Genomic DNA, 16,025 nt, shown 5'->3' with positions numbered 1-16,025 from the left:
TGATATAATTACAAATGCTCGAAGTTATCACGTATATATTTATATATTGCATATGATCTCTTTCCATATATATATATAGAGAGAGAGAGACGGACAGACAGAAAGACAGAGGGAGAGAGAGAAGTGTATATGATCTACCTAATATTTGCATTATTATATGATCTATTTACTTAAAGTCAGGAGACAGTTATTGATAGTTATGATTTTCCTGTAATGGGTGGTGGGGTTTTGGGTAGTTTTTATCAAGCCTCCAATTTCCTACTGAATCCTCATATACTGTCTTGTCATAAGAAGCTGTTATCTTGAATAGTTTAAAAAAAAATAAAAAGAGAAATGCGGTGTACTTTTTTCGCAATTTGATTTAGTATCTCTAAGTACATATTCAAATTTTGGAAAACTTGTTCGGATTACTTCATAATGTACTTTAACGTAATCTTATTTTATTTGAAGTCAGTTTACTTTAATCTTTCTAGAATATTGCAGAACCAACCGTTCTGTCATTAACGGTGTTGCTCAAGACGGAATGCCCAGTCTCTTGCATCTTCGCTATCTAAGTTCCGATATGTTAATCCTTGGGCTATCCTATCGGAACATTGGCGAGCGAAAGTGAGTTTCGTAAAATTGCCCATATGTATATTGTAGTTTCTTAGATATAAGGAAAATTGCGTACGACATTGCACAGAATGAAAAGCACTGAAATTAGCCGAGGGTTTCTTGAATGTGAACCTAACTGCTTCACTGGATTTTATGCTTACCTTTTTAAGTCACATTTTTAAAAAAAAAGAGTATCTGTTAACTCTGTTTATTTATTTATTTATGATACACCGGACAAGATAAGCTATGTCAAGGTTGGAAATGATTGGGAATCATCGTTTTACAAATATATGTGTGTGTGTGTGTGTGATTTGGATTTTTAACGCAGCTTTTAACAATTTTTCAGTCATGTCGCTACGATGTCAGCAGTGTGACAGTTTATAGTGATGTCTAGCACTGGAGCATCATGCCGCAGACATGTAGCATGATGTCCCACCCAGTCACATTATCCTGACACCAGGCCGACCAGTCCTAACACTAACCTCTTAATGCTGAGCGCCAAGCGAGGCAGCTATTTAGTAACATTTTTGTAAGTCATTGGTATGACTCGGCCGGGGATCGTTTTACAAATATATGTAACGTAATAGTACAGTGAACAAGTATAGCAGTTTGAAAATACAAATCACTGATAGCTAGTCTGGTTTTCTATATATGTATATTATTTACGACATAAACAGAGGCAGACAGGTTACCTCCAGTATCTTACAAGATACCAGAAGGCGTAATGCGCCTATTTTACGTCTTTCAGCCTGCAGGGTTTTGGTATTATTTTTTCTTGATATTAGAATTAATTCCGCTTTGTCTGGATTGGTTATCACTATACCAGTCATTTTATCTTTTTAATGTCAGAATTTAACTGTTGTACCGTTAACAAACTGCATTATCAGTAGTATTTGTCCCAAGTGAGCTGACAATTTAAAAAAAAAAAAAGAAAGAAAAAGAAAACGGGAATGATCTGCAAGAAGTATGGTTTTGACTGTTTTGACTGGTTTATCTTGGTACTCTGACATTTATTGAACAAGATTCGAGTGTAATATCAGGGTACCATATAAACTACTTTCTTTTCACAGATGATCCAAAATAAAATAAGTTGATTGATGGCGTTAGTGATGGTCTTTTACTTCTTGATTTGTCTGTGATCAGAGCCATTAATTTGGTGTCATCATCTATGTTCCAACTCTTCCATGTTTGTGAAGTCAATGGTTGGTTGTCGTTATGGGTTTCAACGCCATTTTCAGCATAAGACAGGCTATACATGGTGGCCAGTATAATTGGTGGAGTGTGTGTGTGTGTGTGTGTGATTTGGATTTTTAACGTAGCTTTAACAATTTTTCAGTCATATCGCTACGATGTCTGCAGTTTATAGTGATTTCTAGCACTGGGGCATCATGCCGCAGACATTATCCTGACACGAGGCCGACCAGTCCTAACACTAACCTCTTAATGCTGAGCGCAAAGCGAGGCAGCTGTTAGTACAATTTTTTGTAAGTCTTTGGTGTGACTCGGCCGAGGAACGAACCCACGATCTACCGCATCCGAGGCAGACGCTCTAACCATAATTGGTGGAAGAAAAACCCGGGAAAATTCCGGAAAGAAACACCGACCCACGGGAAACATAAGCCGAGTCCGAGACTCTAACCCACGCGGACAAAGGTGAGATGGCAATGATCCCTAACAGTGAGCGAGTTAAACTACTCGGGGAATAGATGAATAATTGCATAGAGAGACGGACGGGAAGCATTATTTTCGCGATATTTTCACTGATATTATTTCTTTATGAATTGCCGACTTATAGGGACATGATAAATTGACTTTTGATTATCAGTTTGATAAACAGCTACTTCTATCCACGTCAGAACAAAAAGCCTTTGGCAATACTCCCATAAAAAAAGGAACGGATATTTTTCCGTTTGATGCTTAATCTTACTATATTTCCATCTGTTCCATTGGGTCAATATACCTTGCTATCGAGTAATCAATCAGTCGTCAATTCAGTGTATTATGTCCATCTAGATATATATCGATCTCTTCTTAATCTATGCGGAAGACATTAAAGCCGTACCAATTAAGGTTCGTTTGAATTTTTGTCTGAACTAGGATACCAGTGGCGGATCCAGAAATATCGGATGTTCCTGCATTGTAAGCGTTTTCAGAGCATAATTTTAACCAACTAACTTAAGAAAATTTACTCTCTGAAAGGTTCCAATTATTTCGTGCTCATTTTTCGGCTGCTGGGGGTGAGGGTAGAGTGACCCCCACCCCATTCACCACTGGATGCAGTTAGGCATTTAATGTAATTACATTAATATTTTCCCTAAGGTGAATAGTTACGTGCTAGAGATGACTGCTTCGATTAAGTACTTACTTTTGCTAAAATCTAAATTCCTAACTTGCAATTTGAATAATATTAAAAATGGTTTAATAATGCAATCGATAATTAAATATTGTTTAAACCAAGAAGAAATTTGCACATTTGCTTTGTAAACTTAACGACTTGGAGTAATTCTATAGGTGGCTTTTTTTTTCTTTTTTTTTTCTTTTGAAGCAGAAAATCGCTATGGTTAATAAATCAATTTAAATAACAAAGTTATAGATAAATCACTTTAAAAATTGTTTTAAAGTCCGATTTAATAAATATAATTATGAATTAGATAGCCCGTCATAATTTAATTCGTAACATGTTTTGATAGTGAACGATTTTTCGTTGATTTATTTTTAATGTTGACATCACCCATTCGCGTATTTTAAATGACTACGACTGGTTTGGTGTTCGGTGTTTAGCTGTACAGCACAGCATATTGGTTATTTATTGCCCAGGTATTTGGAATCAAGTGCCTTGTCCAAGAAAACATCGCTGAAGCTGACAGGGGTTTATTTGATGGAAACATTCGAACCGCGAGACCCTGCACACTGACCACTGCCCCCCCCCCCGCCCGTATTAGCTATGAACGTTTAGCAAAGTCTAAAAATATTTAAAACATATGTTGCATTGCCATTTTTAAGAGAAAGGATGAATCTCAATTTAATAACACTTGCTTTGTTCATTTGTATTGCTAGCAGGGTGAATGATAGTCAAAGAAAACTGACTCGGTTAATGTTTATTAATCAGGGGCTCATGCATTCGATGGATTTAGACCAACCAAAGGATTAGAAACTATTGTATGGCGTATGACTGATTCAGGAATTTGCTTTAAATGTTCGGCTCTTATAGTTGATTGTTCACAAAAGAAATAATTAAAAACTGTTGCCTCTACTTCGCCATCATTTATTATTGTAATTTACAATCATTTATTCGCATGATTTATCTTTTGACTTCTCTTGAATTTATCTAATCATCTGACAGGAACTTTTATTTTTGAGAACCATATAAATAAATAAAAATATTGAAAATTAGGTACATCATAAATTAACAATATTTATTTAAACTTTAAAGCCTGCATTAACTTACGTGAATTGTTGTCATTCAATCTGAACACACACACGCGCACGCACGCACACACGCACGCACGCACACACACACACCGCGAAAGAAGAAAAGATTCTGGTCAGTAGGCTGACACTCATTAATTCTGAAAATTAAAAAAAAAAATCCGTCTCTAATTTCATTCTCCCCCGCCACTGAAATTGACCCCATTAAAGTGTCACATACTCAAAATGTGGACAGGTAGTGGCCAGATTCCAGTTAGGAAGTTGACCGACGTTTGGAAATAGCTTAGGGATGTACGAAAGGTAAATACAAACAATTACACTGCCCCTGATTATGAACAGTGTAAACAACATCTAGCCAAGATGACAGCTTTGAAAGTTAATTGTTTTTAATGTAATGCCAGTGGTTGTGGAAGTCAATTAACATTACATTTATTTGTGAATCAGCTACGTCTGAATGTCTGATAAACAATTCCAAGTCAGCTGGTTGCTAAACTTGTTCTCTCATAATTCATGAAAGTTTAAATACATGTGTTCTAAAAAATAGATAATAGCTTAAAACGCTTTTTTTTTAATTTATAAAAAAATACTACCCAAAATAAATATCATGACCCTCCCACATATATTTTCAATACTTTAATTTAACTTAATGTATACCATTATAACTCAAAAAGTATAACACCTTCGGGTAATCATACAAATGTAATCAAACCTTTCCAATTTTTAACTGTTTTTAGTAACCGTAAAAATGGGGAGGGGGCACCCTAAGTGGTCTGAAAATATAAAAAAGACAATAGCCCCCCCCCCCAAAAAAAACGCGTACAGTAAAAATATGAAAATAAAAAGACAGCCTATCAGTACAACGTATAGCAGATTCCAATCAATGCACATATTTTTTTTTTTAAAATAAGGATTATGAACAGACACAATTTGAATCAAAAAAGCCTCAAAACTGAAACTTTCACTTGGTCCTGTGGGATTTCTGTCTGTAAAGAGCCCATATACTGGTGTTGTAGATTAAAATACGCTTTGACGAAAAGAAGATTCTTAATGATAATACAAAAGTATTTTACACATTTTATTATTATTTCTGTAGATGCAAACATAGCGATACAATTTATAGACATCGCAAAATATTTTTTTTCTTCTGAGATAGGAAATGTTTCAATTCAATTACTGTAGAAAGAAAATCAAAGAGGTTTTTGATGATATAACAATCTCCATTTCGTACAAGCCATAGAACTTTGTTTTAATTCCCATATTTAAACGAGAGCGAGTTTTACCCTTTTTTGCACAGTTTTTTTTATTTATTTATTTAAGCCGCTCTTTTTGACTCATTGTAAGTTGTAATCCATAAAAAAAAATTCACTGCAGGTCTGCGGTCATGCAAATATCTCAAATAAGACTTATATCGAGGTATCAAGGCTTACTCTTATCTTTTGCTTTTGAAAGAAATAAAAATAAAATAAAAAAATAATAAATAAAAGACGGAAGGTAGCAAGGAAAAGGAGTTAGAACGAAAAGAATAAAGGACTTATAATTAAAGGTCTTATAAATTTTTTTTACGCGGCAGGTTACTTAAAAGTATGATAACTGCATTACGATAGTTCCCGATTAATGTCATCAGCCGCCATATTTATGGTCAGCAGGCAGATTTATCGTTGACTTTATATGGTGTTTGAAAGTTGAAATAAATTCATTGAATCTCTAAATAATTTTACGAAAATTACATACATAAACAGAACGCAAATCAAGATTTCTGTTAATATCTATATTTCTGATTTATAAGTTAACTTTGCTTTAGTGTACCTTGTTAAAAATGTATTGGTGATAATTACTGTTCACGGGCCAGATTTATGTGTTGTATTAATTTGCTCTGAGGGCCATACAGAACACATTTGCGGGCCGGGGTTTGTGCTCCCCTATCTAAACAGTACTTATAATCTACCGCAAGCGACAATGAGACTACGAAATAATACCAGAAATACATGTGTAGTTTTTATTGATGGCTATTTAACATGATAAACTTTTCAGTGTAGTGACATATTAAAGCTAGTTCTATTTTTTATCGTGTGTGTGTGTTTGTGTGTGTGTGTGTGTGTGTGTGTGTATGCAATCCATGTGTTTATTCTAAGGGAAATAACTTTATTCTTTGAAGATAATGTTGGTTATCTGAGTTATTTCTCCCAAGTCGACTGCTCATGAGGACAAATCGCCCATAAATATTTATTTAGGCGACAAATAACATCGGTAAATATCGTTCTTCTTAGTGAGAGAAAGAAGTCGGTCAATAATTCTTTTATTTGTCTTGACAAGTGACCAAAGTTAAAATCTAAGATATTTTCAAAACATTTGCCTCACTCGCGGAAATATTGGCACAGAGGTTGGTTACCACTTGTCATCTCTCTCTCTCTCTCTCTCAAGCGGCTGTAGATGTTGTTGATCATAATACTTTTTGAAGAAATTGCTCAAATCTAACCTAAGAAACAGGAGTCAGAGTGTAACTATCGAAAACGACTCATCGGCATAAGAATCATAAAAACGTGGCGTATAAAGAAGGCTCTATTTTAGGATATATTTTTTTTTTGTTCTAATCTTCAAAAACGATATACCTCTATGGTTTAAATACTCTAATTCCGTTGTATCAACTGCTGACACAACTATCTATATCGGGACATCTCTACATCCAGTGTCGATTATCTTCCTCGGATACATACCTATTCTGTTTATTTAAAGTGGTGTACGCAAAATAAAATGCACATAAATTCATAACAAAATTGCTTGTATGACAATTGGCCCCACTCAGAAACAACTGACACTTCCTTGACTATACCTGACGCTTAATGACTTGATATCATGTGACCTATCATTCTTTCCCCACGTTATTTACGACACAGTTGTATGTCTTCTTTGATTATATAGAGTCTAACTATGACGAAAAGTCCTTATAACAATACGGATAATTCCTTAAACGTGGCCAGACTGTTGACCCCACCCCCGTCTCTCTCTCTCTCTCTCTCTCATTTACTTGGGGGGGGGGGGGGCGCTGTTGATTACCTGATGTTCAAAATTGGAGGACCACCTAGTACAGCAACAAGAAAATAACACGACCGGAATCCCTTGCGTTAACGTAATCTGTCACAGATTTACACAGATGCAGTAGTTATACGTTGCTTTTAGGTCTAATGCTGCTTTGTAAACAAAGGCGTCACATAAAAGTCAGTTTTAGTAGAATATTAATTTTGCCTTCGCATTCAGAATGTTGTTCGTACTTTATTGATAAAACGGCAGACTCCCGTGGTTGTTATTCAATATTTATTTTGTGTGGTGGTAAGTTCACAGGAGTCGGACATTTTGTCAATAAAGTACTGCGAAATCTCTGACAACATGAAATCACCTTATCGGTAGTATAAATGTCAGACTACTGTGGTAAGACAGCACATGTTTTTGTTTTAGTGTTATCACCCCCCACACACACACACACACAAATATGGAGTGATGTGTCTTATTTTGTAGGACTGTGGGGGTGGGGTGGGGTGAGGGTCAGCAGGAATTATTCCTGCAACATAAGACGTCTACCCTGTTATGTATCTTGTTTGAAGATATATATCAGGGTAGACATTTAACGTTATTGGACTAAGTAGAAATATGATATCAGGACTACCAAACATACTTTATGTTATCAGATATATTTGTGACCTGTTGAGCTTTATGGTTGCATTTTGATAGAATATATTTTCTGAAAGCCTGCCGTTTTGTTTCTACCTTGTTACATGACATTGTGAAAACCAACAGTAAATTTACATTCCTATCAGCTTTTTGTCCAGATAATTACACAGTACTAATATTAATAATCCACCTTCTTTACCTGGAGCCATGGTGGCACAGTAGTTAGCATGCCAGACTTGTTTGCGAAAGGGTGTGGGTTTTAATCATTGCACCACCCAGGGTTAACTACCTGAGTGTTTTCTTGGGCAATATATCTATCAATAGGGTAGCTGGGTATGATTTACAAACAGGTGTTTTTTTTTTCTTCTTCCCAAGACTTTCCTTCATGTTTATAAAGATGTGTGCATACTTTATACAGACTGAAGTCTCCTAAGTTTATTTCAGCTGAAAACAATTGCAAAATCTTATAAACAACAACCAAATACATAACGGACTGTCTTTAGAGTTGGCAAAAGTGCTTACACAACTTTTTCAACAACCACTGGACATTTGCAACATCCCAAAGTATTTGTTTCTAGCAAATGTATACCACTGTTAAAATAAGATAATATTCCTTCCAGAAACTACAATACTGCAAAACACAACTGTGTTGAGTTATTGATGATTTTGCTTAATAATAATGAGGACTTTGTATAGTGCCTAATCTTTAGAAGCTCTAAGCGCTTTACAAGATTAGACAACACCTATAAGATAAAAAAACATGTAATAATATTATTACAAAAAGAAACAGCATGAAATTAGATAAACATTAAAAAATAAATAACATGCTGAGAATATTTCAGGTAGGAAACATCAGGTCTTTAAGTTTGTTCATGCAGTCAGAATAAGTGAGTTTTGAGAGCCCTCTTGAATGTGATCACTGTGTCTTTGTGTCTAAGTTCAGTGGGCAATTCATTCCATGTTGCTGGGCCCTGGTATGCAAAAGAATGCTGTCCATATGACTTTGTTTTCATAGTAGGAATAATGTGTATACAATTGTCAGAAGAGGAGCGTAAGTATCTTGCTGGTGTGTACACATGGGTGAGGTCGGATAGGTATGTTGGACTAGAGTCCGACAGTGAAACGTAGCACAGAGAACAAATTTTGAGTTTGATTCTGGATCGAATGGATAGCCAGTGCAGGGTACAGAGCAGCGGGGAGGTGTGCTCTGATCGTGGTACTCTAAGTATAATCCGAGCAGCTGTGTTTTGAACTTTTTGAAGTTTCTGGAGTAGATATTCAGATAAACCAGACAGAATTGAGTTACAATAGTCCAGTCTTGAAAGTACTAATGAACACACAAGTGTTTTAGTAGCATCAACTGAAAGACATTTGCGAATTGAGCTGATGTGTCTCAGCTCAAGATATACAGCCTTTCATATGTTCATGACATGTTGGTGCATTGTGCGAGTACTGTCCAGAGTAACACCTAGGTTTTGTACTGATTGTGTGAATTTAATGTTGGCGTTGCTGATGTTTATTGTTTGAGGTAAAGGATGTGAATGAGAAAGTCTTTTTGTTGTGATCAGAATGGTCTCAGTTTTATCATCATTCATCTGCAGCTTGTTACATGTCATCCATGATTAAACATCAAAGACAAGGAGAGAAGTCATCCCAAATGTCATATGCAGCAGAAACAAGGGAACGGTTTATGGCTATTTAAAAAAATGCTAATAGATATCAGAAAATGTGTTTTAAATAGATTTGTGGATACTTGGAGCTTTTATCCACCATTGGCCAAAGATAAAGAGACTTTTAACTAGTTCTATTATTGATACATACTGGATGGACATGCACTACTAAATCATACTGTATGGACATGTACTACTAAATCATACAGGATGGACATGCACTACTAAATCATACAGGATGGACATGCACTACTAAATCATACTGGATGGACATGTACTACTAAATCATACTAGATGGACATGTACTACTAAATCATACTGGATGGACATGCACTACTAAATCATACTGGATGGACATGCACTACTAAATCATACTGGATGGACATGCACTACTAAATTGTACATGATGGACATGCACTACTAAATCATACTGGATGGACATGCACTACTAAATCATACTGATGGACATGCACTACTAAATCATACTGGATGGACCTGCACTACTAAATAATACAGGATGGACATGCACTACTAAATCATACTGGATGGACATGTACTACTAAATCATACAGGATGGACATGTACTACTAAATCATACTGGATGGACATGTACTACTAAATCATACTGGATGGACATGTACTACTAAATCATACTGGATGGACATGCACTACTAAATCATACTGGATGGACATGTACTACTAAATCATACAGGATGGACATGCACTACTAAATCATACAGGATGGACATGCACTACTAAATCATACTGGATGGACATGTACTACTAAATCATACTAGATGGACATGTACTACTAAATCATACTGGATGGACATGCACTACTAAATCATACTGGATGGACATGCACTACTAAATCATACTGGATGGACATGCACTACTAAATCGTACATGATGGACATGCACTACTAAATCATACTGGATGGACATGCACTACTAAATCATACTGATGGACATGCACTACTAAATCATACTGGATGGACATGCACTACTAAATAATACAGGATGGACATGCACTACTAAATCATACTGGATGGACATGTACTACTAAATCATACAGGATGGACATGTACTACTAAATCATACTGGATGGACATGTACTACTAAATCATACTGGATGGACATGTACTACTAAATCATACTGGATGGACATGCACTACTAAATCATACTGGATGGACATGTACTACTAAATCATACAGGATGGACATGCACTACTAAATCATACTGGATGGACATGCACTACTAAATCATACAGGATGGACATGCACTACTAAATCATACTGGATGGACATGTACTACTAAATCATACTGGATGGACATGCACTACTAAATCATACAGGATGGACATGCACTACTAAATCATACAGGATGGATATGTACTACTAAATCATACTGGATGGGCATGCACTACTAAATCATACTGGATGGACATGTACTACTAAATCATTCTGGATGGACATGTACTACTAAATCGTATTGGATGGACATGTACTACTAAATCATACTGGATGGGCATGTACTACTAAATCATACAGGATGGACATGCACTACTAAATCATACTGGATGGACATGCACTACTAAATCATACTGGATGGACATGCACTACTAAATCATACTGGATGGGCATGCACTACTAAATCATACAGGATGGACATGTACTACTAAATCATACTGGATGGACATGCACTACTAAATCATACTGGATGGACATGCACTACTAAATCATACAGGATGGACATGCACTACTAAATCATACTGGATGGACATGTACTACTAAATCATACTGGATGGACATGCACTACTAAATCATACAGGATGGACATGCACTACTAAATCATACAGGATGGATATGTACTACTAAATCATACTGGATGGGCATGCACTACTAAATCATACTGGATGGACATGTACTACTAAATCATTCTGGATGGACATGTACTACTAAATCGTATTGGATGGACATGTACTACTAAATCATACTGGATGGGCATGTACTACTAAATCATACAGGATGGACATGCACTACTAAATCATACTGGATGGACATGCACTACTAAATCATACTGGATGGACATGCACTACTAAATCATACTGGATGGGCATGCACTACTAAATCATACTGGATGGACATGTACTACTAAATCATACTGGATGGACATGTACTACTAAATCATACTGGATGGACATGTACTACTAAATGATACTGGATGGACATGCACTACTAAATCATACTGGATGGACATGCAACACTAAATCATACTGGATGGACATGTACTACTAAATGATACAGGATGGACATGTACTACTAAATCATACTGGATGGACATGCACTGCTAAATCATACTGGATGGACATGCACTACTAAATCATACTGGATGGACATGCACTACTAAATCATACAGGATGAACATTCACTTCAAAATCATACTGAACGAACATGCACTTGTTATGATTATTTATTCTGATTTTTTTGTTTGTTTTTTATTCATTATATGCTATGTGTAATGTAAACTTGTACATGTATTTTGTAGCTGACCTTGTCAGACATCAAGTTCATTGTCTACCTGAGCAGAATTATTGCTCTTTTAATTTCCGTAAACAACTAATAGTTTATATTTCTCTGTGAGTATAGGTTAAATATTAGGATCATTATCTTGGTATGAGTCAAGGACATTTTATTTTATCATGTTCCTTATTATAATTTTAGTAACAGATCGTGTCTGGTTTTAGCTTGGATTATTCTAGAAATGAGTTTTTGTTCTACATCCTGGCTTTTCTTTTGTCTTAGTTTTTTTATATTATGTTTACTGGAAAAATTATTTCCTGTGATAACATCTGGACAGAAATCGCTTATATTGTTGTATCCAGATTTTGATTTGGGTGAAATTGTTTAATTGAAATTATTCTTGTTAGGAATACAAAGTGCTCTGTTATATTCTGGGAAAGAATCATTAACTAAAAATTATAGTGAATTCAGACAACGAAACCTTGGATTATATTACTGTGATTCAACAAAAGACTGTTGGCACATCAGTACAATTTAGGCCATTGGTACATTAGTACATTAGAGACTACTGGCAATTACAGTCATATCAGCACCTTCATTTGGTATTTAATTCACAATATCATAAGTTCTTTTCACATTTTCACATAGTATTCTTGGGAAATAAATTATTTGTTGAATTTTACAAACTTGCTGCTTCTCATTCTTTTCTGTTATGTTAAGACCATAGAGTCATGAAACGCTTCTAAATCATACCGGATAGACATCCACTTCAAAATTATACAACTTGGACATGCACTTCTAAATCATACTGGATAAACCTGTACTTCTGAATTACACTAGATGAACATGAACTTATAAATCATACTGGGTGGACGTGCACTTCTAAATCATACAGGATGAACATGTACTGCTAAATTGTACTGGATGGACATACACTTTTAAATCATTCTAGCTGGATATGCAGTACTAAATCTTACTGGATGGATATGCACTTTTAAAACATATATGAGGGAAATTGTGCTGTAATATGATGGTAAGGGTACACAGAATGCAACTATGTCATGTGACATGCGATACTGAATCAAGTCACTTTGATGAACAAAATGTTGCATGCATATTCTTTAGGCTCAACAAGATGAGGCTTGGCTTTGATAATGCAGTTAGCGGCTTATTTTTATGTTAGTTGAACAAGAAATAGTGAAAATGTCATGTTAGATTTTTAATATTTAATTTTATGTAGAGAACCATGCATTGGAACATGTATACATGTACAAAAATCAGCAACTGGATAGCATGAATATATGTGTTCTCACCAACCAATTTTATTGTGTCAGTAATGGTGAATCCATAATAATACATTGAAAGTGTCCACAAAAAAGCTTAATTTTTAGCTATTGCATCATGTGTCTGAATTTATTGCAGAAAATATTAAGAATTACATAAGGAAATGTTGAGTGCAATTACAGTGTCAGTATATACTTGTAATACTTGTATGTGTGTCAAGGTCATTGACTGCATGTGTCAGTTTTAAACCTCTGTAATTTTCTTTGTAAGATTCCATTAAAATCTGAATACTTAATTCCGTATCTATTTAACATCGTAAGGAATGGGAACTCATCAGTGCACCACTTTGCAGAATAACATACTCTTTAAATATCAGTTCACCAATAATGAACTTTAAAAATGAACATTTATTAAAAAATTCAAAAAGTTAGTTTGCAAAGACAAATTTGAGCATGGGCGAAGGTCAGGTCTACCATGTTAGTTGAAGTTGGTTTGCTCACAAAGAGATTAATTGAGATTGGTTTGCTAGGTTACCATTAAGATATTAATTGAGGTTGGTTTGCAGCTATCACCAAGAGATGACTAATGAACAGGACTACACAGAAATATTGAATAAAGCTCATTCCTTCATTACATATTTGGTACTCATGTTTCTGACAATGGTGATATTGCTTAGATATGTATAGTGTAAAGAGTTTACCTGAATTTTGTCTCAGTTAAAGAGGAAAACTGAAATAGGCATATAAAAGCTTTGTATTTAATCTTCATAAAATACAATAATTAGAACCTACTGGAACAGTGAAAATAGATAATGCACTGGAATAGCAGTTACTGTTTGTAACAATGTATATCAGATGATTGATCATGACATGAATCATGCCAGTAATGGCATTGTAAGGGCGTAATAAAATGTTGCTAGATTACATCAAGTTACCTTATAGTACATGAAGGCAAAACCAGCATTGTAAACAGAGCAATTTTAGAAAATGTGAAATAAAATTACCATGCCTTATTTGCCCATTATGCATCAAATGATTCAATGAGTTTGATGCATTCTACATTTTTTTTTCTGGACAGGAACTAAAATAACCCCAGGGACAGATGAAAAAACAACCATTGTTTATTACATATTGTCAAAGGATATGGGTCATGACCAAGTGAATGAGTATCTAAGAGAAATTACAACATCAAATACTGAAACTACAGTCTCATCTTCACCACAGTGTATATCACTTCAATTGACATCAACTCACTCGCTCTTACCAAGAATAGGACTTTAAGAATAGTCTTCTCAGAGAATTTATGCGTTTATTCTTTTGATATTGATCAGTTGATAACAGTGAATGCAGAATTTGCTGCAGTATTTGTTTGCTTTTATCTCATCTGCATAAGCATGGCAACACATTAAAGGCTTAAACTTCGACATTCTCCATGTTTTTTTATAAGTTTTTGAAAGACACATACCGAGGGCTAGATAGCTTTTGGGCAAACTTTTCAACTTAACTCTCTGGCTTTTGCTTATTTTTGTTGACATGTATATTATCCAGCAAAATGTCATGTTAATGAGTTTGACATTCATCGAGACATTGCATTGGTGACTCTTTGTTGGTGATTTGTCTTGGTATTATTTTCAATAGAACTGATTGATTTTCAGCTGCTAGTTGATTGATCACTTGATGATTGCCTGAAGACACTGTCGAGCCACATGTGCATGAAGGTGTCGTTCATTTTATGATTTATTTGGTTGTAAAGGAGTGTTTGATAGTTGCAATAACCTATTGTTGGTGTGGAATTTACATTAATGACTTGCAGTTACAGTTACACCTGTCTTGAAAGACCACTTTATTTGAGACCACCTGCCTTGAGAGACCAGATTCTCACTGCATACATTTATTGATTATATAGTGTTATGACCTGTCATGAAAGACCACCTCTCATGAGAGGGCATATTATTCTGGCAGAAGGTTTAGACTTTCAAGACAAATTCAGCTGTACATAATGAGGTAGGTACTTTCATTGATTTATAACATAAAGATAATAAAGTCGTTGTTCATTAAGGGAATTATTTGATGCACTGATGTGCTGGTTCACAGTCAGTCTTTAGTGGACTATTGTTTACCTTGGATTGAACAACAATTCTACCTAATACCTTGAAGACAGACTCAAAGAAAATTTACAGTACAACATATCAGAACAGTTACCTTTATACAGTTGTTACCTTGTCTTACTGGCTATTATAATTTCCCATCAACAAATTTCTGATATAAATGTCATGTATATAATTTGCCAGCTTTCCATGGTCAGCAGCCAGGTTTTTCCTGGCCAATGAATGGTTTCTCAGTGCTTTAAGCAGTTGCTGGAGTGTATTTGGTGACTGCTTAATTTATGCAAACTAAACATTAGCTTCATGATGAAGTTATTGTTGAGATAAAGAAATATCATGTGAATTGATGTTTGAATTATCTCCCTTGTACTCACTGTACCCTAGTCACATTGTCAGTGTAACTCCAAGGTATCAGTATGTAAAAGCGAGAAAGTTTGATCATCAGGGTAGAGGGTTGAAACAATCCTTTGATGGATGGTGAGAAAAGAAGTTGTGCTATGCAGCAGAAATAGAAAATGCCTTTTGTGCCAGTGTGCCAAGTTTAATTTGATATCTTCATCTATCTTCCCTTGAATTAAAGCTGTTGCTTATGAAAAAGTTCATGTCTGAGAAGAGATATTACAGTAGTTAGAATAGATACCTTTTTGTTTGAGGCAGGGGTCATTTAATATCTAAAACTTGACAGTAAAGGAAGGAAGTTTAATGGTCACAAAGGATAGCTATATACAGTTTCTTTTGATTACCTGTTCATCACA

At 35.2% G+C, this 16,025-nt stretch overlaps 1 protein-coding gene across 1 annotated transcript in view; it reads left to right on the top strand.

The window, feature by feature from the left end:
- Positions 1–7,101: 7,101 nt before the first annotated feature.
- The window catches only part of LOC149803829 (ankyrin repeat and SOCS box protein 13-like), a 38,610-nt gene continuing 29,686 nt past the window's right edge, over positions 7,102–16,025 (top strand). The window contains exon 1 of the mRNA XM_089953646.1: positions 7,102–7,238. Within this exon, the coding sequence (XP_089809772.1) occupies position 7,238 (1 nt within the window). The 5' untranslated portion in view covers positions 7,102–7,237. The remainder of the gene's footprint in view (positions 7,239–16,025) is intronic.

Source organism: Sinohyriopsis cumingii, chromosome 3, assembly GCF_028554795.1.
Source record: "Sinohyriopsis cumingii isolate HCF-2022 chromosome 3, ASM2855479v2, whole genome shotgun sequence".
NCBI lineage: Eukaryota > Metazoa > Mollusca > Bivalvia > Unionida > Unionidae > Sinohyriopsis > Sinohyriopsis cumingii.
The sequence above is the reverse complement of the archived record's forward strand: the minus strand, read 5'-3'. Positions and strand labels throughout refer to the sequence as shown.